This window comes from Colius striatus, chromosome 4 (genome assembly GCF_028858725.1).
Source record: "Colius striatus isolate bColStr4 chromosome 4, bColStr4.1.hap1, whole genome shotgun sequence".
NCBI classification, from domain to species: domain Eukaryota; kingdom Metazoa; phylum Chordata; class Aves; order Coliiformes; family Coliidae; genus Colius; species Colius striatus.
The window spans coordinates 29,629,839-29,656,276 of NC_084762.1; the positions used below are offsets into that span (position 1 = coordinate 29,629,839).

Consider the following 26,438-nt stretch of genomic DNA (forward strand, 5'->3'; position numbering starts at 1 on the left):
ACCTGAATGCAACTTAGCTGAAGAGTTGGATAGGAATCAAACACATGCAACACAGCAACAAATGCTGTAGCAGCCTGTAATAGATACATACTGATATCTTAAGCATTATAGTGTATCTAAATGCTGCATGACAGACCCAAAATAAGAAATTGAGGTGGCAAGAAAAAAAAGACAACCACAAAAACCCAGTAAGAAACATTTGCCCTCTAGCTCTTATCACCTCAGCAGCCAAGAAAAAAACCAAAGCATTTATCTGAAATGTTTGGCCCAACAGTGGAACTACAGCCCTTTTATAACATCAGAAAATTTCTATTCCAGTTCCACCCTACTGCAAGTTTTTTCACTCAATTCCTGAAACAGCAAGTAAATTAGAATGCCAAGTGGTATCTCAGAAAATGAAGATACAAGAACATTCTGTAGAGAACAGAGAAATGAGCATCATACCTACCAGGCTTGAATGTAATTAGACAGGATCGGTTTGTGCAAGTGCCCTCTGGGAATATCATTATCTTGAAGTAAAAAAAAAGTTGACTTTTAAGAGCTATTTCAATGTGGATTTATTTATAAAACATATCTTTTCAAAGCTAACATTAACTGATTACAGTTTTCAGGGAAAAACAGCTCAGAGTAAAAAAAAATACTGCTCAATAAAGAAGTCCAGTAATGTTCTGTCTTAATAGTAAAGATATTTTTCTTATCTATGAATTTGCCTCTTCCTTGACCTTCTATTCAACTGGAACATTGATAGCAACCAGAAACACTTGTGAGTACAAGAAAATTTTCCACAGAAGGTTTTGGTGCTGGTAAAAATATCTCAAACTACCTGCTTACAGGCTAAAAGGAAGACTTATTTTTGCATTTATTAACTGGCATGTGCACAGATGTCAGAATGAGAGGCTGAACATATGTAAACAGAATTCTAATAAGGCAAAAAATGATAAAGTTAAACTGAATTCAGAGGAAGAGGTCAGACTGTAAAAAACGTTGAGGTCGGCAAAAAGCCAAGAACTGCTGAAATTTTGTTGAGTAACGGAACAAGACATTTAAAGGAAATAAATACATATAAGGAGACAAACCAATGGACTAGAATTAACATTACTGGTTTTATTGTCCACTCTGGTACTAAATTGCTAGACATTCTGAAAACCACTTCAGCTCTGCAACTCAGTTTCTTCATCTGTAAGTAAGAATATTTACTTTTTAAAGAGCTTTGAAATCTACTGATGAAAAGTCATGATGTGAAAGCTACGTATTACCTTCTGTCACATTGCTTATATATAATGTTTTTGTAGTCCAGTATGTGCATATAACCACTGCCACGTTGCTGTACCTTAACTATAAAAATTTACGAGAAGAATGCTTCACAATAATCACATGCTTTAAAAAAACTGAGATGTTAAGCAGTCATCTCTTCCTTCTCGTTTCTCTTTTCCAAGTCGCATTATAGTGAAGTTTCAGGTGCAGAAAAACCCTGAGCCATTTACTTTAGTCATGCTTCATCATGTGGTGTAACAGAGGTGTACTCCATTTATTGGAACACCTGATTTGCTTCAGCTGTGCTGGTTAGCATCACATCTCCAACAAAGACTTTGGCCACAATCTTTAGAAGAGCAAGGACACACAATATTCCCCAGGTACTCTGCTAAACACCTTACTATTTTCTTCTTCAAGTACTTTCTAAACCTGTCTGTCCATTTAGTATCATTTAATAGAGCTGTCTTCCCATGTACTTCCTCAGTTTCCCCTTTAAACACACTGCAATGAAAAACCTGTGTTTTGTACTGACAAGAGCCTCAGACTGTATCTTCTAGAAAGTGGGGGAGGAAATCCCACTCCCTAAAAACCATATAAAGCATCCCACAAGGAAAAAAGTAAACTGTGCCTTGAAATTACAAGTACCATCTGTCACACAGTAGCAGTATACAGTACCTGTGGCCATTTACCGTCAGACTGAGCACGTCTCTTTATCTCTTCAACGGTCTTCCTGCGAGAATCTTGGTCTGATCGAGACACAAACACTGGTCGGATGTATTTAATTAGAGCTAAAGGGAAAAGAAAATCAAATAAAACAGCCTTTATTTCCCTTTTGTTTTAAAAAGATTTCCCCTCCCCAGTAGTCGTCTGGACAAAAATTTTGATACAAGTACACAAGTACTTTATTATATTACACTGCAAGCTTAAATATTGAGCTGAATTATTGCAGTTTTACTGAGATATTTTCATGAATTCCTGTGAAGAAAACACTTTTCACAATTTTAGCACTTCATACTTGCTCAATTTTTAAATAGACCAATGCACATATAGCACAGATAATTTAAAATGTGATTGTACATATTACGCACACTTTTTTGCAACTAAGCAGCTGTGGCTGGCTATAGGCCATTTCCTCCTACGATGAAAAAAAAAAAAAAAAAAAATCACAAAACCTATAGCCACCCCCAGCACAGTGAAGTAGCAAGAATCTCCCTATTCAAGTGCTTCCAAATAACATTCTGTGGATCAAAATTCCGCTGTCTTTAGAGTCCTTGTCTTCTATGAGAGCTCAGCTTCACTGAAGGTACAACAAAGCCATCTCATACACAGACTATCTTTTCTGGGTAATCAGAATCATCAAGAGAAAAAGCATCTTATTTTCTGAGCTGTCACCTGTTTACCTGTTCCTCATACTAGATGAATCAGATCTTAGGCATTCTCTTCCTGGTTCAGTGGAAAACCTCTTATACATAGCCAGATACATAATAAGCATACACAAGAATCAGATATCAATCCACAGTACCCTCTCTGTCACAAGAAAACTGAGGTCACTTACAAAATAGTAAGTAGCATATACAAATCTTCTGCAGCATGAAGCACTATGAGAGAAGCATAATTTATTTAAGCAGGTTGATTTCAAATACATTGTTATAATTTTTGTATCTCGAAATTTTATTCAAGGTTCAAGAGTCACTAAATTATTAGCTATTCTGTTTGCTCTCTATACAAAAGTTGCTCTCTATATGAAAACTCTATCTAAAATAGTTTTCATATTTCCACCACTGTGAGGTGGCTTCGCTAGTTGTATATACAACTATACTAGTTGTTATACAACTAGTATACAACTAGTTGTATACTAGTTGTATACAACTATCCTAGTTGTATTATACAACTATACTAGTTGTATAATCTTCTTTGGTCAAGGATAAACTTTATGCATTAATGGATCAGCCAGTGCTTAAAACGGAAGAAGAAAACAGTTGAAAGAATTACAGTACTGCACTTGGAAAAAGCTCCTGGTTCTGGTGTTACCCCACTGGCAGTTTAGCCAGCAGCTTACCAAAATCCTTCTATGGTTCTATGAAACTTTTTTTGGTATACTTTGCAGTAAATTCCCAAACAATCAGCCAGCCTCTGAAATACAGCTTTTATCCCACAAGTTCCCAAAGCTTAGGAGACAGTGTATCAGAGGAAAGTTACCAAGCTTTTTCACTTTTTCCTACATCCCTGCTCCTAGACAACATCCACAGAACAACACCTGCTAGGAGAGCTAAGATCATCCTGGGCCAGCTGGGGTTATTGCTGTGGGAAGGTAAAAGATCCCCAAACAATAACAAAAAACCCCACAACTCCAAGAAACCTGCAAAATAACCATACACAAAAAATAGAAACGAAAACCATCAAAACAAAAACCCAGAGTAAGCAATAAAAAATGCAAAGGAAGCCATACTTGATTTTATAACTGTTCATTTTGTTTCTTAGTGATGCTAGTCCTGACATTCTTTTATTGCTGCAAATTACTATTCTGAAGCAAAAACAATATTATCAAGTAAGAGAAGGCAAAAAAGAAGGCAAACATACTAAGCCTTCATCTTAAAGTTTCTTTTACATTAAGCCCAAATAATGAAATTCAAGTTACTTCTGGCCAAGGAATGAACAGGGTAATTTCAGAGCTCCAAGGCGCTTTTCTAAGGATATGCTGCAAGCATGGTCTTCTTTATCGACAGTATGACAGAAACATTAGACTACAGACAATTTTTGAGTCTCTAACCACTAATGTAACCTAGATCTGAAAACTAGACTGGCAAGCAGTGGTAACTTTACAGTTAAAACCTTCCCAAAAGCAAGCTACTACAATGTTAACAACCTCAATAACACTGCAAGTTAACTTACAAACAGGCAACACCACTAACAGCAACACACCCATATGCAAATTAAAACTATCACTGTATTCTGGAAAAGAATGGGGACAATCAAAAGCTTGGTTTCCTATGAATTTGTCCTGTCTCTTGAATTATGTGATACAATAGTGGATGCAAGGTAAGTTCATTTATTTTCTCACAGTTCAGACACTACTTTCACAAAGCTTGCAGAACTCAGTACCTTTCAAACAATCACCTTTCTTTGAAATATGCATGACACCATCACTATTTCAACCTGTCACACCAATTCTTAGCCTAATAGACAGAGTGATCATAGTAAGTCTTACTTCCTTAGGTATTATACTAAAAAGCTGACAGAATTCTTGTTTTAACATTAAACAGTAACTAAGATCCTGTAAGACACCAGATATCAGGATCTTAGTGGCTAAGTCCAACAATTTCAGTAAAACTGGAACTCAGTCATCAGTACAAAGCTGAAAGTACACACCAAGGGAAGGCTACCTCTGTACTTGTCTTTCCCTATATACTCTTTTCATAACAACTTTTGAAAAGAGAGCACAGGGCTACGGACCTTTACTCTCATCACGTATTTTCGTGTTCAGTAAACAGAGGAAAAACTTGAAAATTCAAAGGCTGTGCAAAGTCAATCTGTGCAAGAAATAGTCAGGAGCAGGGCCAAAGGTCTGTACAAAGAAGCTGAAAAATACACCAAATAGATGGAGAAGATGAGGCTGTGGTCAGAAGTCAAGTCAAACCACAGGGAAACCTCAAGACTGTACTGTAAGGTAGTATGCAAGGCAAGGAATAGGCAGGATAAGAGCAAAGTCAGAGAAGGAAAAAAAATAGCATTCATGAAAACGCTTCAGATCGCTGGCATACTTAGCAATGAAATAAAAAAGCAGAACCATGCAACAGGCTTAATAAACAGAACATAATTTTAACCTTCTCTGCTCATCAATTTAACTGTCCAAGACCAATTGTAACAACTCGGTAAAGACCACAGCCCAAGTATTCAGAGATGCTGAAAGATGTGCTCCTCTCACTCCATTAAAACCACACTTAAACTATAAATTCTAGTGGGCCATAGCAGACAACCCCTGAATTAACAGAATTGATCTTGCCAGTGTCATTATTAGTTTTTACTCTAGCAGTGTCAGTCCTACTTGGTGTAGTCACTCTCATACCCAATTTCAGCTAACTGCAAGTAGTCCTGAAGACAGGCAACACATGCTGTGATCCATCTTCTTAGACAGACATCTAATTTAAACAATTCTGCCAGTAAATTCATCAAAACCTCTTTCAGGGCAGCCAGAACACCACAGATAACCATCAGAAAGTTGCTCTAACAGAAAGAAGCATTTTTTTAAGAGAGCCTGAAAAAAAACCCAGTACTGCTTTAATTAATTTCAGGGTGGCAGAACTGTAATTCCCATGCAATCATTTCAAGTATCAGCTGATGCATAAGCAAAAAATATTTCCGATTAGATGAACACATAAAATTGGTATCAATGAACCTTCCAGGATAAAACAAACCAAAAAAACCCCAAAAAGTTATTTCACACCTCTCTATTTCCAGGCAAATATGGATGAGGAGACCTTGTTTCAAATCAAGCCATGAAGTGCTATTTAACATACAACAGAATAAAGTATTGAACAAATAATTTAAATTTTGCTTGACAGTTACAACCATATAGTAAATAAAACTATTCTGGTAACATCACCACTGGCCTACAAGGTGTCAGAGAACACAAAAAGCAATGGGGTGGCAATGTGGCACTAAATACTGTTCTAAAAGGTATCCATAGATTTACACTGCTGTACAAACAGCAGAGTGACAGATTTCCTGCACAAGTAGAGAATGCTGAACATGAGGCTTTCACTTGATCTCTGCCCTAAACAGGCAAAATCCCATCACATATGTGTCTCTGATGTACTGGCTCTTGCCGTCTCAGTGTAAGTTGCCTCTAGGTGAATTTAACATGGAGATAGGCTGTGTACTGTGACTTGCAGTGGAACATCCATGTATAGTATTTACTCTTTGATTTTTCCTACTATGAAGAAAAAAGAGATTACTTTTCTAATAACAGTTGCTCTCTTGTGCATTCTGTATTTAGGGCTTACAAAAACAAAAAGGTTAAAGGTTGAAAAGTGCTGATTCGGTCTTGGTTTTAAGAGCTGCCTCCCTCAAATAAACACACAAAGTTCCAAACTCACGCCTTGTCTAATGAAGTATTACCTAACACAAAAACTGCTCTTTTCTGGACAGAAAGGAAGAAAGAAATCTGCAAGTGGCTCAGAGGTCTTCTGAAGGTTATGGGAAATAAAATATTAAGGTTCCGGAATAAAATGGCTTTTTTCTTAAGAGACCTTAAAAATGGGAAAAACCCCTCAAGCCCCAAACAACAAATACATGAGGTTCTATCAATGTACAAAACTGAAGCCAACCAAGATCAGGATCTTTTCCACTTGGAGTTATATTGTTCTTCCCAAAATAGTGTTATTGCAGTCATGGTATTCTACATGAGAACTGTAAAGTTAGTGGCAGTTTCTTATTAGAGCAACAATCATACACAGAAATAGATACTTTTGTGATCCAAGCTTGAACTAACCACTAAAGCTAAGTAAGTGTCAAGAACAACTTCTCTGAGTTTGACTAAACGGACCATCTGACACAACAGATACCAAGTATCCCTGGCTATAGAGCCAGCGTTAATCGAAAAGTTCTATTTCCAAAGAGAAAGGCAGGAAATAGTCTGTAGGACAAGGAGAGGTCAATAATGGGAGGTAAATAATCAGTGTTCTCTCCAGCTTTAACAGAAGTAAATTCTGTGGTATGTGGGTTGGTCTTTCAAAACGTGATCTATTTCCTCTAAGGACTTCTTACAGAACAAAGACCTTTTTCATATTACAAAGATTGCTGTTTGCTCTCACACCTGCAATGGCTGTATGAGAACATGGTTGTATGTTTTAGCTTTCTGTTGCCAGTCTAAGAAGGATTTTACAAAGGCAGTTGTGTTAGTCTGCAGGTTTCCTTTATAATGTAGTTTGTAACTTCCATAAATGATATTAACAGGAATGCTCAAAAAAAAAGTGATGGTGGCATTCCAGCAGCAGTTTAAATGAGAAGTAATTGTTACTGACTTCATGGTGAAAAAAATAATCCAAGAAGTCCTGGATTGCAAATAATAAATGCCTACCAATGATACACAGGTGACAGTGCAAATATTTTGTCTCCAAAAGAGCTCTTGTGAGGACTGAAATATTGCAGGATCATCTGGATGCCTAGAGCTGGAAGAAAACATTGAATTTTGAAATGGAAGTTTTTTTAAATGAGAGGCTGAAATGGATAAGCAATAACTTCAAGATGCTCCTTGCAATTGGGGAGCCCATCTATGTACTCAAGGCAGGCTACAGTCACAGGATGTTGGTATTCAAGCTGGTGACCTTAGTGATTAATCAGCAGATTTATGGTGTATAAAGAGAAGAAATCTGTGATGCCTTTATCTCACAGCAGGTTTTTTTTGATGAATCTTGGAAATATTTAAATGTAAGATCCTTAGAAAAGAACCGAGTCTACCACAGGTCCGTTCCTTGAGTGCTATGGAAGGTACGGGGAGTGGGAAAAGCAACCAGGTTGGACAATCTGGAAGATTAGGTTGCATAACAGAGATTATGAGTCATTTGGAATCTTTTCATTTCTGAAATGAAAATAATACTCACCTGCCATAGCATAAATGTTTCCCATCAAATTACTTATTTCTTGTTTTATAGTCATGACAGTCAAGACCTATAAAGCACTTTCAAAAGACAAGCTTAAGCAAAAACCCCCACATTTACTAGATGTGGAAAAAAATGCCCACAACAGAACAGATAGTTTGTGTAATTGTCTTCTATTGCTCTTCTGCATTCTGCCAAGTGCAAATGATCTCCTTTCCTTTCATAAATTTAAGATAACATATCCTCTCATTAATTTCACAGGTACCTTTTCAGAGGTTGACATTATAGATAATGAGGAGTTACTTAAAGTTTAAATTAGCTTATCATCTTAAATATATTTTTTTCTAAGTTCAGACCACAGATGACTTCTGAACCACAAAAGTTGTCCAACAAAATCCCTACCAAATCATGTTTATGGACAAATCCCTCTTCCTCCATATTAAATTATTTCTGCAGAAGCACTGGCCACTTCAGCAATGAAAAATAACTGTTATCCAGGTTCTTTTACCAGACAAAAATAAGGCCAGAATTTATGTAAAGAGGTTGCCCTGACTTGAAGCAGGGTCCAGTACACAAAACAGCAAAGTTTAAGGACCTGCAGCGATGAATCGACTGATCTAACTTCTTCAGCCATTCTAAGCTGCAACAGATTCCCAGGTGTCATCTTCCCTGAGCTGAACACCTTACACTAAACTGGTCCAGTAAACTTTACATCTCTGACCTACCAAAACTCTGGTGAGCCACTGTGCAGAAATACTTATTCTTCAGCATCATGTGATGTGCTCTATCTGTTCTGGCATTCTCTACTTAGCAGTTACTGATTCTTTTTTATCATTGTTCAAATGTGTGACCTGATCTAGGTGGACCTGCTTTAGCAGGGGGGTTGGACTAGTTGATCTCTAAAGCTCCCTTCCAACCCCTTACCTTCTATGATTTGGGCAAGTAGTTCCTCCGTAGAGTTTGTTAACATACTCTGTGTGCCAAGTAGGTCATTCTCTTCAATACTGACCACAAACTGAAAAGGTCATAACTCTTCTGTCACAGCAAAAGGATGTTTTCTATTTTTTTTTTTCCTAAAAAGAAGGAAGTTATCTGAAAGAGTCACAAGACTCAAGTCTGCTTTTGAAACTGGCTTTTGTAGTCCAGAGAGTTATCTTCAAGTTGGAAAGCTATAAAACACTGGTACACAAACACACTTGTGGAATACTTCCAATACCATAAAGAACAGGCTTTTAATGATCTGGACTTAAAAGTAGTTTGAAAGTTTAATATTCCATGACTAGAAAATTATGGGTACAATAATTTGGGCAGCTGCTCCAGAAATAATTTCAGAACCAATCTTGGTAATCACTTAGCAATCACGTGTTTTTGTGACTGCTAAACCACCTGATCTCTCTGACAGGCCACATACAATGTCCTGATAAACAGTCTATTTATTTATATTGTATTTGGATATTCTGGAAGATTTAGTCTTCACCCAAAGTCCTCATCTTTGGAAATTATCTTCAAATTTCCTCTGTTGCTTTTTTTTTCTTTTAAACACTGAAAAGCCTGTTTACAGACTTAAGTTTATGTATTTAAAACTTCGCAGAAGATTCTGCATGACCATTAACAAAGTCTCAATTGAGACAGCAAGGGTAGGATTATCAATAGCTGGCTCAAAAACTTTGTTGGTGATGGTACAAGTTCGCAAGATTTACAAAACTGAAGAACATAAAAATAAATTTTGACCTATACAGGAAAAATTCTAGATGAATGTCTAGACCATTGACAATTCTCCATGTGATCCATGAAAACATGGCCACTTTTTCGCAGATAGCACACGACAAATAGCAGTAGTGTGTAGAGGTTTTGCCTGGGCCAGGCTTCTGGAAGCAGCGGGGTTACAGGGGTGGCTTCTTCAAACACAGATCTGCTAGAAGCTTCCCCTGTAGCTGATAGGGCTAATGTCAGTCAATTCTAAGATAGAACCCATAGCTGACCCAGTCCTGGCCAATAATTGTTGGAAGTAACATCTCTGTGAATAACATATTTGAGGAGGGGAAGAAGTTCTTGTCCAGTTGCTGAACTGCAGCAGCAACAGGAGTGAGAATGTGAAGACATCTCCACAGACACCAAGGTCAGTGCAGAAGGAGGGGGAGGAAGGTGCTTAGGTCCTGAAAGAAGGACTCCTCTGTGACCTGTGATGAGGATCATGGTGAGGCAGCTGTATCCCTGCAGTCCATGGAGGCCACCAGGGAGCAGAGATTCACTCGTTGCCTGTGGAGGACCCAACACTGGAGCAGGTGGATGCCTGAAGGAAGCTGTGACTCCATGGGAAGCTCACCCTGGAGCAAGTTCCTGGCATGACCTGGGAGCCTAAGGGGAGAGAGGAGTCCACACCAGAGCAGATTTGCTGCCAGGACTGGAGCAGTCAGTACCTGAAGGACTGTTCTCCCGGTGGATGAGCCACGTCAGGGCAGGGTGTGAGGAGCTGCCCCCGTGAGAGGCCCCATGCTGGAGTGAGGAACTGTAGTCCATGGGAAGGACCAACACTGGAGAAGTTCATGAAGGACTGTCTCCCATGGGAAGGAACCCACACTGTAGCACTGGGAAGTGTGATAAGGCCTCTCCCTGAGAAGAAGCAGTGGCAAAGCCCATCTGTAATGAACTGACTGCAACCCCTATCCCCTGCACCACTAGAGGGAAGGAAGGAGATTCCTGGGAAGAGGGAGGGGTGGGGGAAGATTTTTTAAGATTTGTATTTCTCATCTCCCTGTTCTGATGGTTCATTAATAAATCAAACCCTTTTCTCCCCAAGTTGAGTCTGGTTTGCCTGTGATGCCAATTGCAGAGTGATCTCCCTGTCCTTATCTCGACTCACAAACCTCTTTTTTTTTTCTTTTTTTTCCTTTTTTTTTTTTTTTAAATTTTTCTCTTACTTGTCCAGTTTAGGGGGCAGTGATATTACAAATTGGTGGGCACCTGGCACCCAGTCAGGGCTAAACCACCACATGGTGCAATGACATGAAATATATATTTTTGTGTGTCTTGGTAGAAAAATGTAAATAGCATTGGATGGAATTTAAATACTATATCAAAGGAGGAAAGGACAGTCAGGATCATCCGCCTCACAGAAAACCTCTTGCAAGCAGCAAAAGAAAAAAACCCAGCAAAATATCACAACTACAGTGTAAAGTTTTTACTAAATTTTCAGTGACTACTTACCTCTCAATAAGGTTCATTTATTTAATAACACAAACAGCTGTAACTAATGTAATTAAAGTACTCCTCTAAAAAAAAAAAAAAGGCTTCTGAACTCTGAATTCCAGTTATGACCTTTGCCATGCCTCATTTCCATGTCATTTTTCTGAAGACTTCATGAGGGACTAGATAACTTTTGCGCCTGCATGACAAAGTGAATGCAGACATATAGGATAAAATATTTGCTTACTTCACTGCACTGTACATTCCAGTAACATTCCATTAAATTGCTACAAGTAGTTTTCTGTCCTTTTGTAACTGGTTTTGCTCGCACATGAACTTAATCAAGTGAATAATTTTTTTAAATTATTGCATTAAGGCTGGACTTTTAATTGATTTCTCTAAAAGTTACCTTAAAATTAAACTAGATATATAGGAAATGGTTTGAACTACTCAATATATGTTATTTGTGGTACATACAGTGTAACTACGACCTCTATATCCTTAGAGATGCTCTTCAGGCTTTCACACTGGTCTGTACTAAAACTATTATGTGGGATGGTTAAGTAGTTATTACAGTATTCTGCCAAAAGCCATTTTGTCCTTTCACGACATTTCGGTAACACAACATGGCTTGGAATTACCTCATCCACTGTGGGTCCCCCAAACAGTCCAGCTGCAAGTGAAGGAGAGCTCCACATGGACTATTTTATTTTGCTGAGCTATTATTAAACAGTCAATTGAGTCAGCTGAGAAGATAAATCTGCCCCTGTTTCTATGGCTCGATTTCTCCTAGAGCCCAAGTTCGCCTGGATATCCCCATATGTACAGAACTGTCAACATACCAGTTCACAACAGTATCTTCTTTCAGTTTTGGACAAGGGAGTTCAATTACTTTTTGTTTTCACATATGCTTGTTTGTATAAATTTGTTTTTAAAAACATGCCTACACCCTTTTTCTCAAAGCGTCTATTCATTTTTATACTGAGTTTTAATTGCCACAAACTTTTACTAAAACTCTATTAGATATTCAATGCAATCAAGATACAGCTACAGCTCTGGCCTGAGCTTTACCACTTACAGAGTGACCTTTATACCAAGAGACTCCGTACATGAAGGTTCAGATGTAACCGTTCACCATTTATGGCCATGTCTCAGCTTCTGATTTTGAGTATGTTTTTGAAATCACATTGCCTAATGAAATTTTAGGAGGATGTCAACACTGACAATCTGATTCCACTTATTTGCAAAGGAACTCAAAGTTTTTGTTTAGACTTTTCACCTAAAGCCAAAGTAAAACCTTTTATCCTTTTTAAACTAACCTTTGAAATCTACACAATGAGACACAGAAAGATTCTCTGAAGTTTTCTGGTCCAGAGAAACAACACGGTGTTTTTTTCCAAAGCATTTCTACATAGACTTTGATTAGAGGTCTATGAGCCTAAAAGCTTACACACTTTTTTGGCATTACTACATAAAAAAAAAAAAAAACAAAACCAAAAACCCACAGTTCTCTCAAGCCTTTGTGAGAATTTACAATGATAATTTCAAAGACAGTACTCAAACACTACTGACTTGGACATCTGTATTTCTTATGACTGAGTCCGAGTGCACAACAATTGACTCTTGCTCATCTCTCACACCCTGTCTGAAACAAACTTACTGATGCATGAAGGGTCAGCAGCACTCCCTCAAGTCAGAGGACAACATTCCTAAAACACATTTTTGAGATAGCAGCCCAGCTTGCACTAAGAAAGAGCTTTTGGTGGACTTTCTCCATAGCCTCACCCTTTGCTTTGATGGTCCTATTCTAACTTTGTTTTCTAATTGTCAGGTCTTCAAATGTCACAATTTTACTGCAAACTTACTGTAAGAGTTAAGTTAAGGGGCTGCTTTGACTTTGTACAATGATTCAACTTTGGAGAAAGGGAAAAAAACCCAACATTCCCTCCAGATTTGCCAACTGACATTCAAAGTAGACCAATAAAACCAAAAATCTCCCCATATGTAATATCAGGTTTTTTTGTGTGCTTCAGACCTTCTCAAATACAACCAATAAACTTCTTAAGTAACCATTTTCAGTTGTTCTTGAAAAATAGAGAATCTACCAACTTACTTCCCCAAACAGGAATATCTTTGCTTTCTGCTTTCATCACAATGGAGGCGAAGGTCATAGTTACTGGAATGGCATCAAAGTAGGAAGAATGGGGAGCCACAGTTAATATTGCTGCTTCCGATGGCAATGCCCGTCTGCCTTTTACATTTATCCAGTGGAATCCACCAGCAAGCCACATCATTCTCATGATTGCTTTCAGTAAAATATCCACTATCCTGTGAAGAGAAAATAGTTATGCTGCCAGAGGAATATCTTAAAACAACGAAAATAAAAACATTACACACAAACTTCATAAGCATGACAGAAGTACAGACAGGACCCGCTGCTTACGTGGAGCAGCAATGCTGCACCAACCTTTTGCTTTCTATCTCTCAGCAGATTTAAGATCACTTTCAAAGTAAGATGCCACTCAATTTCATTTCATGTCTCAGGATTAATACTTTTTAATTATAGTAAGATTAACATTTATCACTAAATTATTTTTGACTCAGAAGAAACTAAATAGTTAATAGTCTATAAAACACGTAATAATGTTTTCTAGTAACACAAAAAAAAAAAAGCTGTAATAAATCCAGTCTTGAAAAATGTTATTAGGATACTGCTAGAATGCAACAACCCTGGTTCAAAAGTTCCAGTTCACCCAAATAAAACAGTGGAGAAACATGGGACTATCTACAAAACATACCTGGGAGCTTTAGAAATATTTTCTTTTGTTCCTTTTTCCCAATCTCCTTCTGAAGTGTTTTGAATTTGGTCTTTTTAGGGGGGTTTAGATTGCTTATTTTTTAAACTGTCTGACAGTCATAAAAAGAGAAACATTTACTTTAAACCAACAGAGTCCATCAGTCAAACACCACAAGTTGTTATAATCACATGGACTGGAGGCTGAAGACGGACACTGAAAACGGAACGAAATTGGGGAGGGACAGCCTAAAAAGTTTCAAAATAACTATATGCAAGACTAAAGGCACCCACTACTCCTTTAGCTATTATATTGATATCACACCAAATGAAATGTAAATTGACATGCGTCTGTGGTTCTCAACCTTCCCTCCCGCGATACAAAATACAATGCTAGTGTCAGCTCCTAATTCTAAAGGTCTCTTCAGAATAGCTGATACACTTCTTCCTTGCTTCCCAAACCGCAGTCTTCATAGTTGGGTGAACAACGTCTTACATTCTACCTTAATTAGCATTTCAGTATCAAAGCAAGCACAGACTTATTAATAAGCACCAAAGCATGAGGCAAGACTCAGACAATCAAGAGAAGTTCTGTCAATTCATCACAGGGTAGTAAGCAATGAGGTGAAGCAGTTTCAAACAATAATTTAGAATATGAAATCTGGGCACATTCCATAGTGTCAATCTTCATAACAGAAAGTTGACATTACGGAAGTAATTGAAATAGAAAGATGCCATAATGAAGCTTCACACTACATCCTAGATAAAGATACCAGGCCAGAGATGATCAGGTTTTCTCCCTGTAATTCTTAGGTCACTCAGTAAATCAAACAATTGAGCTATTTTTAGTTTCCCATCTGAGGAAAGTGTTTAAATAATATTTTTTACATTTTTCTTTTGCAGAGAGAAGCAGCTCTGTGGGACAGATATCAGGCATTCTCATTCTCCTCTATTTCAAACTGCTGAACTAAATAATGACTCTCTCAGTATTTCACATCATTCACTCACTTTCGCCACCAGGAGAGGGGCTTTTCAAGCTCTTGCTCATCAGATCCCATCGAAGCAATAAATGCAAAAGGCCAGGCCAGCAACATCATAAAAGCCGCAAAAAAGAGTCGGATGGGAAACAGAGTCAAGGTCATGAAGGCAATCTGAAAAATCCAAAACAAATGCATTATTCTAACACAATGTCAGACTGAAGAAGTCAGCAAATCCTAGAAACTGATCTTAAAACCTAACTTAAAAATATCTAGTGTTAAAATCAGCAGAATATGCTTCAATTCCAAACAAATAATTGTCGTGTTGTATGTAATAATTCTGTGTTCCATCTTGTTATAGCTGTAACAGAGCACACTTTAATGCCGTCTTAGCTTTCCACACTTATTCAGACCCCGTGTTTGTTAGTGAATACATCTGCGTGAGCTTCACATGAAGTAAATATTTCACGTAGGTGTGTTGCAAGTCTTGTCACACTACAGAGAAGTTGGTCCATCACAGCAGCTCCCAGACAGTGATATGCACTTCTTGAGCAGGGTGCATTCACATGGCAATATAGAGATCAACCTGGAAAGCACTTCCAGGACTGGACAGGCACCAGTTCCTCTGTTTTATGTTCTTAGAATGCTGTGGGGAACCAGACGAGGGAAACCTACAGAGACATCTGTGGACAAACATCCAGGCATGCATACAAATTCATGTTTCGGGTCTGTGCTAACAGGCACAACCCCCTGGAAATCAATGGTTTTCAGGAAGTAATCCTCCCCTGGGAAGCCACAGTGAATCTAGTTGCTTCTGCACCTTCTCCCAGCACTCTAGCTCTCGGAGACACCATTCCCAGCCAGTCAGCCATCTGTCCTCAACTTTGGTGAAAAATATGGCATGTTGGAACTTCTCCCATAGTCTTTGGAAGAATTCTCCCAAAAGCAGGGCCTCTCCTGAGTTGTTTCAAGTTTTTCCCAGCTGTCCTCGGGAAAACACAACTTAGCGACTATCTTGTGCAAAGATCCACATGCTCCAGGAAACAGTTCCAGGAGTCAAAAGTCCCATCCTTCTCACTCAAAGGACTGGAAGAAAGAAAAAACAAACAAACAAAAAAGCCTCTCAAAGTTAAGAAAGGTATAGCTTCATATGACTGGTTAAGGGAATTGAAAACTCTTTGAAGCCGACTGGGGTAGTACCAAGGTTCCTCAAGCTGTACACTGGAGGCTAGCAGAAGATGAAGACAACACTATGAAATTCGGAAGGGCCACAAAGAAAAAGATAATTCAAAAGGAAATACGCTACATATTCATAGGAGTACCCGATGAGGTAGAAACATGCTTCTTAGCATCACAATGGCTGGGCAAAAATGAGTAACGAGGCATAAGGTGCTATCTCCTGTTGTGCTTAATCTGATGCCTCTCCAGGCTTCCATGGAAAGCATTACTCATATTCTCTTTCCTGATGCTGACCTAGTCACCATGCAGCTTAGTTTCCCACTGATCAGTTCCTGCTTCCTCTCACTCCCCAAAACAGCTAAATAATCCTGTAGATCTAGGGAACATACAGCAAGGCAAAAGCCTAAGCTACCAGTTTCAAGCCATAAGTTACAAGCCCACTGCAACATCTGATTTTCAAGTGATGCTTCAGGTCAGCACCACCATCTGATAAAAACCATGGTCTCACTTCTCAACACAGGATTCCAGTCCCTGGGTAAACTGGTTCAGGCTGCAGAATTGAAAGAAAAAAAAAGATTTTTTTTTTCCTCACATAGTTTCCCAGGTGAACCAGCATCACTTCCTAAACTGCAATGGTCAGGTGAACGCTGAAGTCATACTGATTCATGCACCTCTGCATCCATAGTTAAGACCACCATGTCTGTCAACCGACAGAGGTGGCTCCATGAACTACGAAGCCATCTGTGAACTGGAGAAGTGAGTGATGATTGGTGACGACCTACTCAGTCCTTTGCATCTCTGTAGCAATCATTGGTTTTAAGGTCACTTTAGAGACATCACAAAACAGAGGCAGTAGTTGTGTCTGTAAGGTTGTAAAAGATGGCATAAAAAGAGAAAAGGCCTCTTGGTCTCCTGTGTCCAGAAACAGTAGTGGTGTAAATGGCCAGCAAGACGCAGTTCCAAATTCGTAGGTGTATGGGGTCTGGAAGTGACACCAGCCTCTTTTTTAGCAGGTGGCAGCAAAGTACCTATCCACATAAGACATTTGGTAGGAGAGAAAAGCAGTATCTTTAGTCCCTGAGGAAGGTTAGGAATCAACAAAAACAATAACATTTGGAAAGTAGTTCCATTTACATTCAGGCATCTTCCTGGTTAAGAGAGCTTCTATCCTGTAAAACCTAGACACAGCAGTAGCGTCAGTATCAGACCGAAAAGAGAAGAACCTGTCCCCACTGGCCACTGCCAGAGATAAGAATGTGTGACACACACTCCTGGTCTGACCTTATACAAACATCTTATTTTGGTGATTATATTTCTACATGTTTAGGATATTCACCCAGCTATGTTTTCTATTGAAATTATAAATTCTATCTAGTAGTAAGTCATATGTAAACACCTGTGTTTTGAGATATATTTAAAAAACTCTAAAGATATATCTGGAGCTGTACCTTGGGAGGTTCAGCTCATGACCTATTCTCTCAAGAGTACTTTGACTACAGCTCATTTAACATTTGCTGGTCTACAGGATCCTACCTAAGTTTTTCAGAAGTTGCAGTGTATGCTGTGAAAGTCCCATGGACAACAAGAAAGGAGAGCTTGAAACAGAAGGCTGCCCTAGGAAACTGTACTCCACTCTTCCATCAGAATGCCTTCAATCTGATGTAAGGTAAGTCACATAAACTAAACAGGTATCGTATGTTCTTCTCATTTGGAGACTCTGCATTCAGATTTGAGTATAAACTTACAATGAAGGCATGAAACTCAGTATTATACCTTTCACTAACAGAGAAGCTGAAATAAAACATTGTCATTTGAATTAGCAACACAATGAGAAACAGTACTAAAAAAAAGTTTATTCACAGCAAAAATTCCATGATTCCTTACAAACTACTGGTCACATATAGAACAAAGAAAATAGAATAATGAACTGTGCATTTAACATGGTAGAGGTTTTTATTTGTTTCAAAACATATCACATAGAGACTACCTCTTGCCCCATTTTCACTTCTTTGCTATTGTCATCCCTATAGCCTCAATTTACCAAAGATGGCATTGGAGCAGCCAGGAATTCATCTCTCAGCAATTTTCTTACTATCAAACTTTCTCACTCTGTAAGTTTCCAAATTGACACAAGTATGGAAATCAATACAGGATTAGAAATTTTCAAGTGTAGCTAAGCCAATCTAAAAGATCATTGCTGCTAAAGAGGGTGGTCCTGTTCACTCTCCTCTCAATCCTTGAGTTAGCTCTAGCACTTATCTGAGCTTGCAACCAGCCAATAGAGCTCATTAGAGTAAAGAAAAGCAATCAGAGCAAGAGAAAACTATCAGAAAACAGAAAAACACAATAATATGCTGGCTTAATGGGCCAAATCAGCTCAACAAGGCACCAAAGGAACACCAGCACTGATGCAATAAAAGGGCCAGGAACACTGGAAGCAAGGAAAATGGCATCTTATTATGTTTTTAAGTATCAGGGAAACAAAGCTACAAATACCTTGTGACAGCTCCAGCAGTGCATCTGCCTGTTCTGCAAGACTAAAATCCAGAGCTTTGACTTGTGTGATAGTTACGCAGAAGGTGTTAGTATGAACAAAGCTGATGGGTTAATGAAATCATGTCTTTTTTCCTTCCAAAAAAGGATCTTTATTTTATTGTGGCATTGAAATAAAATGGGTAGCTTCAAGAACATTGCCCACTGTCACCCTCAGATCAGAGTGAAATATCCATCATTTCTACAGGAAGCACGAGACTCAGCTCTCAAACAGTCTTACTGCTTTTACACTCCTGTCATCTCCCAGTTATTATAAAGCAAATAAAAGATGACATGAACAATTCCTTCGCACACAAATGGATTTGTTTTTGCTGTTGTTTTTCTTTGCAGTTGTTTTGTCCTCTTACTTTTGTCCTCATACTTTTTTTTTTCTCCCACAGTCTCAGGCTGAAATGTTCTAAAATGCATTTACTTTGAGTTGTATTAAATGAGGGAAAAAAGCTAATCTAATAATCTAACCTCTTGCAGAGTGCAGGCTGAGGTGGTAGTGAAGATAATGGGGCTATTTGGCAGGCTTTCAGCAACAGTCAGTCAAACAAAGCATTCTTGTCTCCCCATCCCCTATGGTCAACTTGTTCATATACCTCTAGCCCTCACACTAACCTTTCTCAAGAGGCTTTGCAATCCTGGAACTCACCCCTGCTAGATTCACAGGACAGAAAAAAATCTGTGACACAGTGTGTGCCCTCAGCTGAACAGGAAGTGAGTTCAGCTGTAACACTTCATATGGAACCCTCAGTAACAGGCCAGGACTGCATGGAAGAGAACACACACTGCCGTAATTCACTGTAAAGAAACCTCCCCATTCAAGAGGTCTGCCTCTCCCGGAAAGAAACATTTCTCCTAAGTGGAAAAGTTCTACAGCTCTTCTTTAACAGCCACTATCTCAAGTCCACCTTGTAATCAGTGAAGGGGACAGAAGACCGTGATTAAGGCAAAGAAGAAAATGTATCATAGTTCTGTATATCAATCTGCGTGCTTTTTCCTTACATAAGGCTGCAAGAAAGGTTGTGTTGGAGAACCTTGTGCTGCTGTACATCAATAAAAGATTGCTCACTTAAAAAGTAAGACCGAGCCACACTCTTCAGTGAGGTGATTCCTTTGGTCTGCACACTGTAAAAAGCTACAGAGCTTTAAAACACATCTTACACTTTTCATTGAAAATAAGAAATCCTTGTGGTCTAGTGGCAAAGCTCATGTCTCATGCAGAGGTACAGGGCTGCCCATACGGAAGGCAGGTATGTTCTACCACCAGACACTTCACTGGTGATGCAGCTCAAGGTCTGTTAGGAGTAACAGATCCTATGCAATGTTAGTAGCTCCTATGAGACTCAACGCTGCAAAAACTGATACTTTGTCCTCTCAATGGTATTTTTTAAATTCCCTATAAATAATCAAGTAAAAAGTACCATTAAAAATATGTGTTAACACTGCAAAATAAAACATTGCTACTGTGAGAATTAGATACAACCTTAGTCCATGTGAACACATGCTTTGATTCTCTCCGGTCCCTGAAAGACTTCTCATTAATTACACAGAAAACATGACTTAAAAAACAAAAGTTACATGGAAATCATTACAACTGTGATTTGCTGAGGAAGCTCAAATTATATACTGAATGAGGCAAATGACACAAACATTTTCTTCTTTCTCCTATTCAAACAATAATTTAGTTAACAGCAACCACTGAATATATACTGGGAAACTTGACTAAAAAAAAAAAAAGTCCTTTTCCACTGGAGCTTACTATAAATTCCTTGGCTGCCAGATACTTAACATGAGGCACATTCCAATGTTTTGCAAGACAGCAACAGGACAATGCAACAATTAATTTAATTTGCATTCTCAGTAAAGTTTTGAGTTGGGTCTAAAGCACCTTGATCTGGGAGGATCAACATTAACTTCCATGTTGATAGGTATTGTAGGCTGTCAGGCCCCCGAAACAACATCTTTAAAGAAGTGAAGTATTACAATGATGGAAGTAATAGAAATGACCAACTTAACAGAATGGCTTTTACAGTACTCTCTCATCCAGCAAGTGACCCAAGTCTAGCCAAAGGTCTATGACAAGGGCCATACACTCTGAATATCCAACCACCTACCGCTCACGGTGTGAGGTAAGGCAGAGGCACAGAGGAAAAACCAAAACCCCACAAACCCAAACAAAAAGCCATGCAACTGCAATTTTGCATTTTAATACTGATCGCTGTCATCTCATGCTACCTGCACAATATACGTTATGCCATAAGGACTACAGACCCAGGAACCAAACTTAGATGCTAGGGATGCCTCGACCCAGGCATACCTTAACTTGACGGTTGCCGAAAGCGCCTCCACAGCAACGTTCTCCTGCCCCCATTTAAAAAAATAAGACAAATCCTTTGTCCTTTTTTTATCTTTAAAAGCATTATTTTTTTTTTTCCTAAAGCAAGTTGAGGCACACGCCCTGCGAGCGGCAGGCGCTGCTGCGGCCGCTATCCCCGCGCCTCACAGGAGCCGTCGCTCGCCCGCTCGCCCCGGGCGCTGCGCCGCCGCAGCCCCCACCAGCCCGGCTTAAGCGCACACACGCATGCACCGGATTTCCCCGGTCCCGCCGCCTCCGACGGCTCACAAAGCGCCGGCAGCGGGGTGTCCCCGCCCGCCGCAGGACGCGGCCCGCCGACCGGTGCGCCGCGGGGTACGCGCGGGAGGAGGAGGAGGCAGGAAGCGGCGGGCCAGGCCACGCACGCCCCTACCTTGGCTTTCTCCAGGGGGCTGAAGCGCAGCTGGTGCACGAAGGGACTCCGCGGCGGCGGCCCCCGCTCCCGACTGCCGGCCACGCAGCATCCCCGGCCGCGGCTGCTGAACTTCATGGCGTGGCAGGACTAGGCGCGGCCCCAGCACGGGAGAGGGCGCGGAGGCTCCGCAGCGACCGCTAGTCCCCAAGTAGCGGCGACTGAGCGGGCGACCGAACGGGTACCGGCGTGCCACCTCGCTCGCCACTAGACGCCGGCCCCCGCCCTCCTGGGGGCCCGCGCATGCGCGCCGCGCGCCGGCTACAGCGGCTCGGCTGGGCGCCGGTTTCCGCGTCGACTGGGGGAAGCGAGGCGCGGGGAGGGGGGGTTGCGGCGCGGCGCGCGTGCACCCTGCCTGCCCCAGCCGCGCGCCGCCGCCGCGCGTACACGCGCGCCCACCCAGCCAGCCAGCCAGCCGCGCTCTGGGCCGTTCCCCTCGGGGCATGCTGGGAGAGCGGCCCCCTCAGCAGCCCGGCTCGCGGCGCTGGCGTCACGGGCAGTGGCGGCGCGGGGGCGGCTGAGGGGGCTCTAGCGGCCCTCCCGCCTCCCGTTGAAAACATCTGCTTCCCCGCGGCGGCAAGGCACAGCTGGGGGGAATGAAAAAACAATGTGAGAAGCCACATGGGATGGGGGCACGCTGGGTGAGCCAGGGATGGATGTTCGACGCTATAGCAGAAGCGGCGCGGGCGGTCGGTGATATTGAACGGGCATCGCCGCCGTATCTGGAAGATGCAAGATGTACTCGTGGCGAGCCGTTTGTCGGGTCTGTAGGGAATCTTCTGTTTCAGCCAGACCTAGACAGTTTTTAATGAAGAGTCTTGGTAATTTGCACCCTGGAATCTTGATGAAGTATCTTAAGTTTGAGCTTTTAATGACTCTTTAAATACAACAGAAGTTCTTGAGAAAGAAAAAAACCCAAAACACTTATGTTCTGCCCATTTTCAAAAGATCGAGCAGAATGACCTGTGTAATTCTTGACTCATTCTAAGTTCGATCAACTACAGGCAAAATGGTAGAAAAGATAGGCAAACTGTTTGATAAAGAAACATAAAAGATATTATTAGTCATCATTCAGTGAGATTTAAAGATAAATTAATAAACATAATTCCAAAACCATCATGACTGTACAGTTAATTCCTAATCATTAGGCTTAAAACTACAGTGATCTCCGAGTCCAATGGTTAGCATCATACATGCTACTAGTGGCTAATGCTATTAACTGGTTAATGTGTTAAATGGATAAATAATATCTTACTTTTGAAAGACCATACAAATTTTCAGAGATTAGTCTTCATGACATTGGGATTTGCAAGGTTCTCCTGTGTCAGTGTCTTTCAAGATTTTTACCAAAGATGCAAAATAAACACAATAAAATCCATGGATGCACTAAATGGTGACTTGGTAAACTATTGTGAGAGCAACTGTAATGTCATCTGGACCACTTAGTAAAATTAACTCTTTCAAACAGGTTTTTACAGCCAAACGTGTATGTATTTTTGAAGAGTATTGACCATGCTTCTGGAATGAGAGCTTACATCCTGGAAAAAAAGAATCTAAAAACAATTTTAGGAAAACTGTAACAGATAAGGTCCCAGTACAATGTGTCCAGTATGACTGTTGATGGCCTATCAGGATTAGTGTACAGGAAATCAGTTACTGTCTCTGTTAATGAGACTGATATTAGAACAGGGTGTGCAGCTCTAAAGATCAGGTGTTGCTCAAAAGACCTGCCAAAATATTGTAGTACTTGAGAAAATATCTTACAACAATACATTTTGAAAGCTACATCAATTTAATTTGTCAAAAAGATCTGCAAGAGTTGGCTTTCTTGTGGTGTTCAAAAACCTTCACAAGGAAAAAATACCACATGCTAAAAATTTTTTTATATGGTAGAAAAAACACAGAAGAAGAATCAGTGGTTGGGAGCTGAGATAACGCAAATATAATGGTGTTAATCATAAAAAAAGCTCCTTGGTTCAGTTTGGGATTAGTGATAAGACTATAAGTCCCATGGTCATATTGTCATTATGGCCCATGGTCATAATGTGTGATCCAATGATCCCTTTTAACCTTAAACTCTCTAAGAGTGTTTTAGCTGTGTTCCAAACGATTTCGCTGCTCTCTCCTTTTCTTCGTCTGTGGTGACTTCGAGCCAGTGATTACTTCAGCCATATGAGGTTGATTTCAATAATGAACAACAGATTTCTTGAGGAATGAAGCAGAGACTCCCTCTAACAGGGCCTGCACACTGCGAGGCTGGGGCGGAGGTCATTGCAGCTCCCCTCACTGATCTGCCTGGCTTGCCAGCTGCTAGAAGCGCTCCTGTCAGGTCAATGGGTAGGAGGTGGTGGCCACCCAGCCCACAGCCCATCTCAGGGCTCCAGTGCATGTACTCATTCCCTGACTGGTACATGTAGGACACAAGATGTCATGAGGGTATTAGAAGAGGTTCAGCTCTGAGATGCAAGCAGGCTTTTTTAGTTCTGCTAGTTGTTGATTTATTAGTGTTCTAAAGCCAGCTTTCAAAAATGATCTAATATAGTTAGTCTCATCAGAGTTTTTGTTATTTGTAGCATCTTCCACAAATGTAAAAAATAGTGGAGCATTATACACCTGCCTGTTCCCTTAGCTCTTCACTTGTTGGAGCACCTGTTCTGTACTAGGGAGTGCACAAGCAGTATGCAAACGTTTTATTACTACTTTCATCGGTTTAGTCTATTATTTTCTAATTACCATATCTGTAGCACTTGAAAGATTTTCCATGAGACTTTGTAGTTTTATGGAACTCATTTGTTGGGTAGAAACAGTGTTCCATGAGTTGTAATTTGATAGCAATCTTCTAGGTTGTTTTGAGTTTATCTAAACATATGTGAACTAAGGAAGTCAGAGGTGCTTCCCTGGATTTTGTTTTCTTTAAATTTTTTTTTTCCTTTAAAATTCTGATGTGATTAGTGTCACTTAAGACAGACAACTTAAGATGTACAGTCTAGCTTTCTTAAATTTACAGAAATGTGTTTCCCCACCTCAGCAGTCCATTTAATGTGTAGTTGTGAGAAGATGTATTCAAAGCCCTGTTCCTTGTGAAAGAAAATTTGCCCAGTGAAGGAGCAGAGCATAAGCCTTGGAACAGGGGCTATCCTGTGGCAGGACTTGAATGGGAAAGGCAGACTAAGAGGCTGCAAGCAAACCAGTTTGGCACGTGATAAACAGAGGGGTGAAGGGACCAGCCCACGTGGCAGGGCAGAATAAACCACGCTTGTAACAACACTACTGCTTTTTGTGCAGTGAACTGAAAGGTTTATTTGGATCCTTTCTGAGACACATGCTGAAACTTGCTCCTGGAATGTTATTATATGACCCTGAGAAGATAGGAGTAAGACTCTGCAAGTATGCATAAGAAAGGGCAGTGTAGTGTAATTATTTAAAAACAAGTATAACTTTTTTTTTTTTTCCTGGCAGTTTGGAGATTGAATAAAATACAACTATATAGTATTGGTGTTTGGTTACTACTTTTTTTGTGCAAATCACAAAAGAACCATAACTATGGTGTTGCTGTCAAGGCTGGCATATGTTATATAGCTCACCTAATAAGGACTTATAAGGACATTAGAAGAGGTGATGAATTTATTGCAGGATTTATGGACTCTACCTTGCTTCACAAGAGGTGAAAATGTGTAATGCATTATATTGGATGTAAATGTATTATGATACAATTGGAAAAGGAAATGTTGAAGCTGACTATCACTTGAATAAATTGCAGTATGCTCTCAAATAATCTCCTCAGGGAAACAGTGGAACCTGGAACCATTAAAATGAGACTGCACAAACATATAAGTGCCATTCTACTCCGGCGCACAAAAGCTGTAACTGATCCTTTCTGTCGTTCGTTTATATGATTTATACAGAGCTGTACAAATAAGAGAACTCACGTATAAAAAGCATACAAATATTAATGATGAAATATGCTTATGTGAGCCTTGAAGTAGGCGAAGGACTATTCAATATTTAACAGCTAGACTGAAGTGTTTTTTTTCTAAAACAAATCAAATAAATTTTCAGAAAAAAGCAAATACGTTGACCACAGCACTGAACTGTAAAAAAAAACCCAACCAAATCCTTGCCTAGGAAAAGTCTTTCCTTTGATTTTTATGATGATCCTTGACTTTGATGGCTATTTGGTAGAATCAGCTGATACCTGTTCAAGTGCAATTCAGGTACACCTCCACCCTTAAAACAACTTTTCTGCAGATGGTTTCACACATTTTTTCTTTCTAGTTTTTTTTGCCTCTCATGATTCCCATTGCAAATCTCTTCAATGTTTAAATCAGGAAAGGTTTCAAAAAGTATCCTGTGAAGAGAAAAATCAAACAAGTTCATGCTGAGTTACTAGCTGGAGTACAGATTTTGCAATGAAAATGTACTGACCTTTTTCTTCTGTGAAGAAATGCAGGACCCACCTGGACATGTTCCTATGCGACCTGATCTAGGTGAACCTGCTTCTGCAGGGGGGTTGGACTGGATGATCTCTAAAGGTCCCTTCCAACCCCTACCATTCTATGATTCTAAGATTCTATGATCCATCTGACTTTTTTGAATAAGGAAAGGAATGGGGCTGAAGTTAATGGCAGGTCTGTGACAAGAACAGCGATTTCTTTCTTTTTGATAGTGCTCTATCATCTTTGATGTCTCAGCCTGAAGAAATGAAGTCCTTGTGACAAAAGTAAGGGATGAGAACTCATTCAGGAATTATTAGGAAACATATTTCAGGGTTTTCAAGAAAGAATTGTCCACTGTAATATGTGTCCATCTCAAGATTCCCAGTGTTATCATTCACACGTGGCCTTGGCTTCAGCAATTGAGAACAGACTCATCAGCTGCCTTACTGGAGTAAGAGAAGGAGCGGGTGTTAGGTGTCACAGAGCCCCATGCTGAGCAGATCACAATCACTGCATAAACCCTGTCCCTGCACACCGCTGGAAATTCTTGGCGTTATGAGAGTGAGTGAACCCAAAGAGCAGTGTGTGCTAATTTCACCTTTCCCCAGTTGATGAAAATTAATTTTGGGCAGCTGGAACCCTGCTCAGCTCTCCCAAAAGCCAATCCAAAACTGTAGAACAAATTC

General features: G+C 40.0%; 1 protein-coding gene across 2 annotated transcripts in view; it reads right to left on the bottom strand.

Annotated features, from left to right (window-relative positions):
* Nucleotides 1-21,587, bottom strand: part of LPCAT1 (lysophosphatidylcholine acyltransferase 1) — a 62,696-nt gene extending 41,109 nt beyond the window's left edge. Inside the window, exons 1-5 of one of the 2 annotated variants that reach the window (XM_061994724.1) lie at nucleotides 21,278-21,587; nucleotides 14,842-14,984; nucleotides 13,153-13,367; nucleotides 1,930-2,042; nucleotides 449-509 (exon numbers count right to left, since the gene is read on the bottom strand). In XM_061994724.1, coding sequence (XP_061850708.1) covers nucleotides 449-509; nucleotides 1,930-2,042; nucleotides 13,153-13,367; nucleotides 14,842-14,984; nucleotides 21,278-21,394 — 649 coding nt within the window. In that variant the 5' untranslated portion in view covers nucleotides 21,395-21,587. The remainder of the gene's footprint in view (nucleotides 1-448; nucleotides 510-1,929; nucleotides 2,043-13,152; nucleotides 13,368-14,841; nucleotides 14,985-21,277) is intronic. The other variant, XM_061994723.1, reaches the window with a different exon arrangement.
* Nucleotides 21,588-26,438: the final 4,851 nt, after the last annotated feature.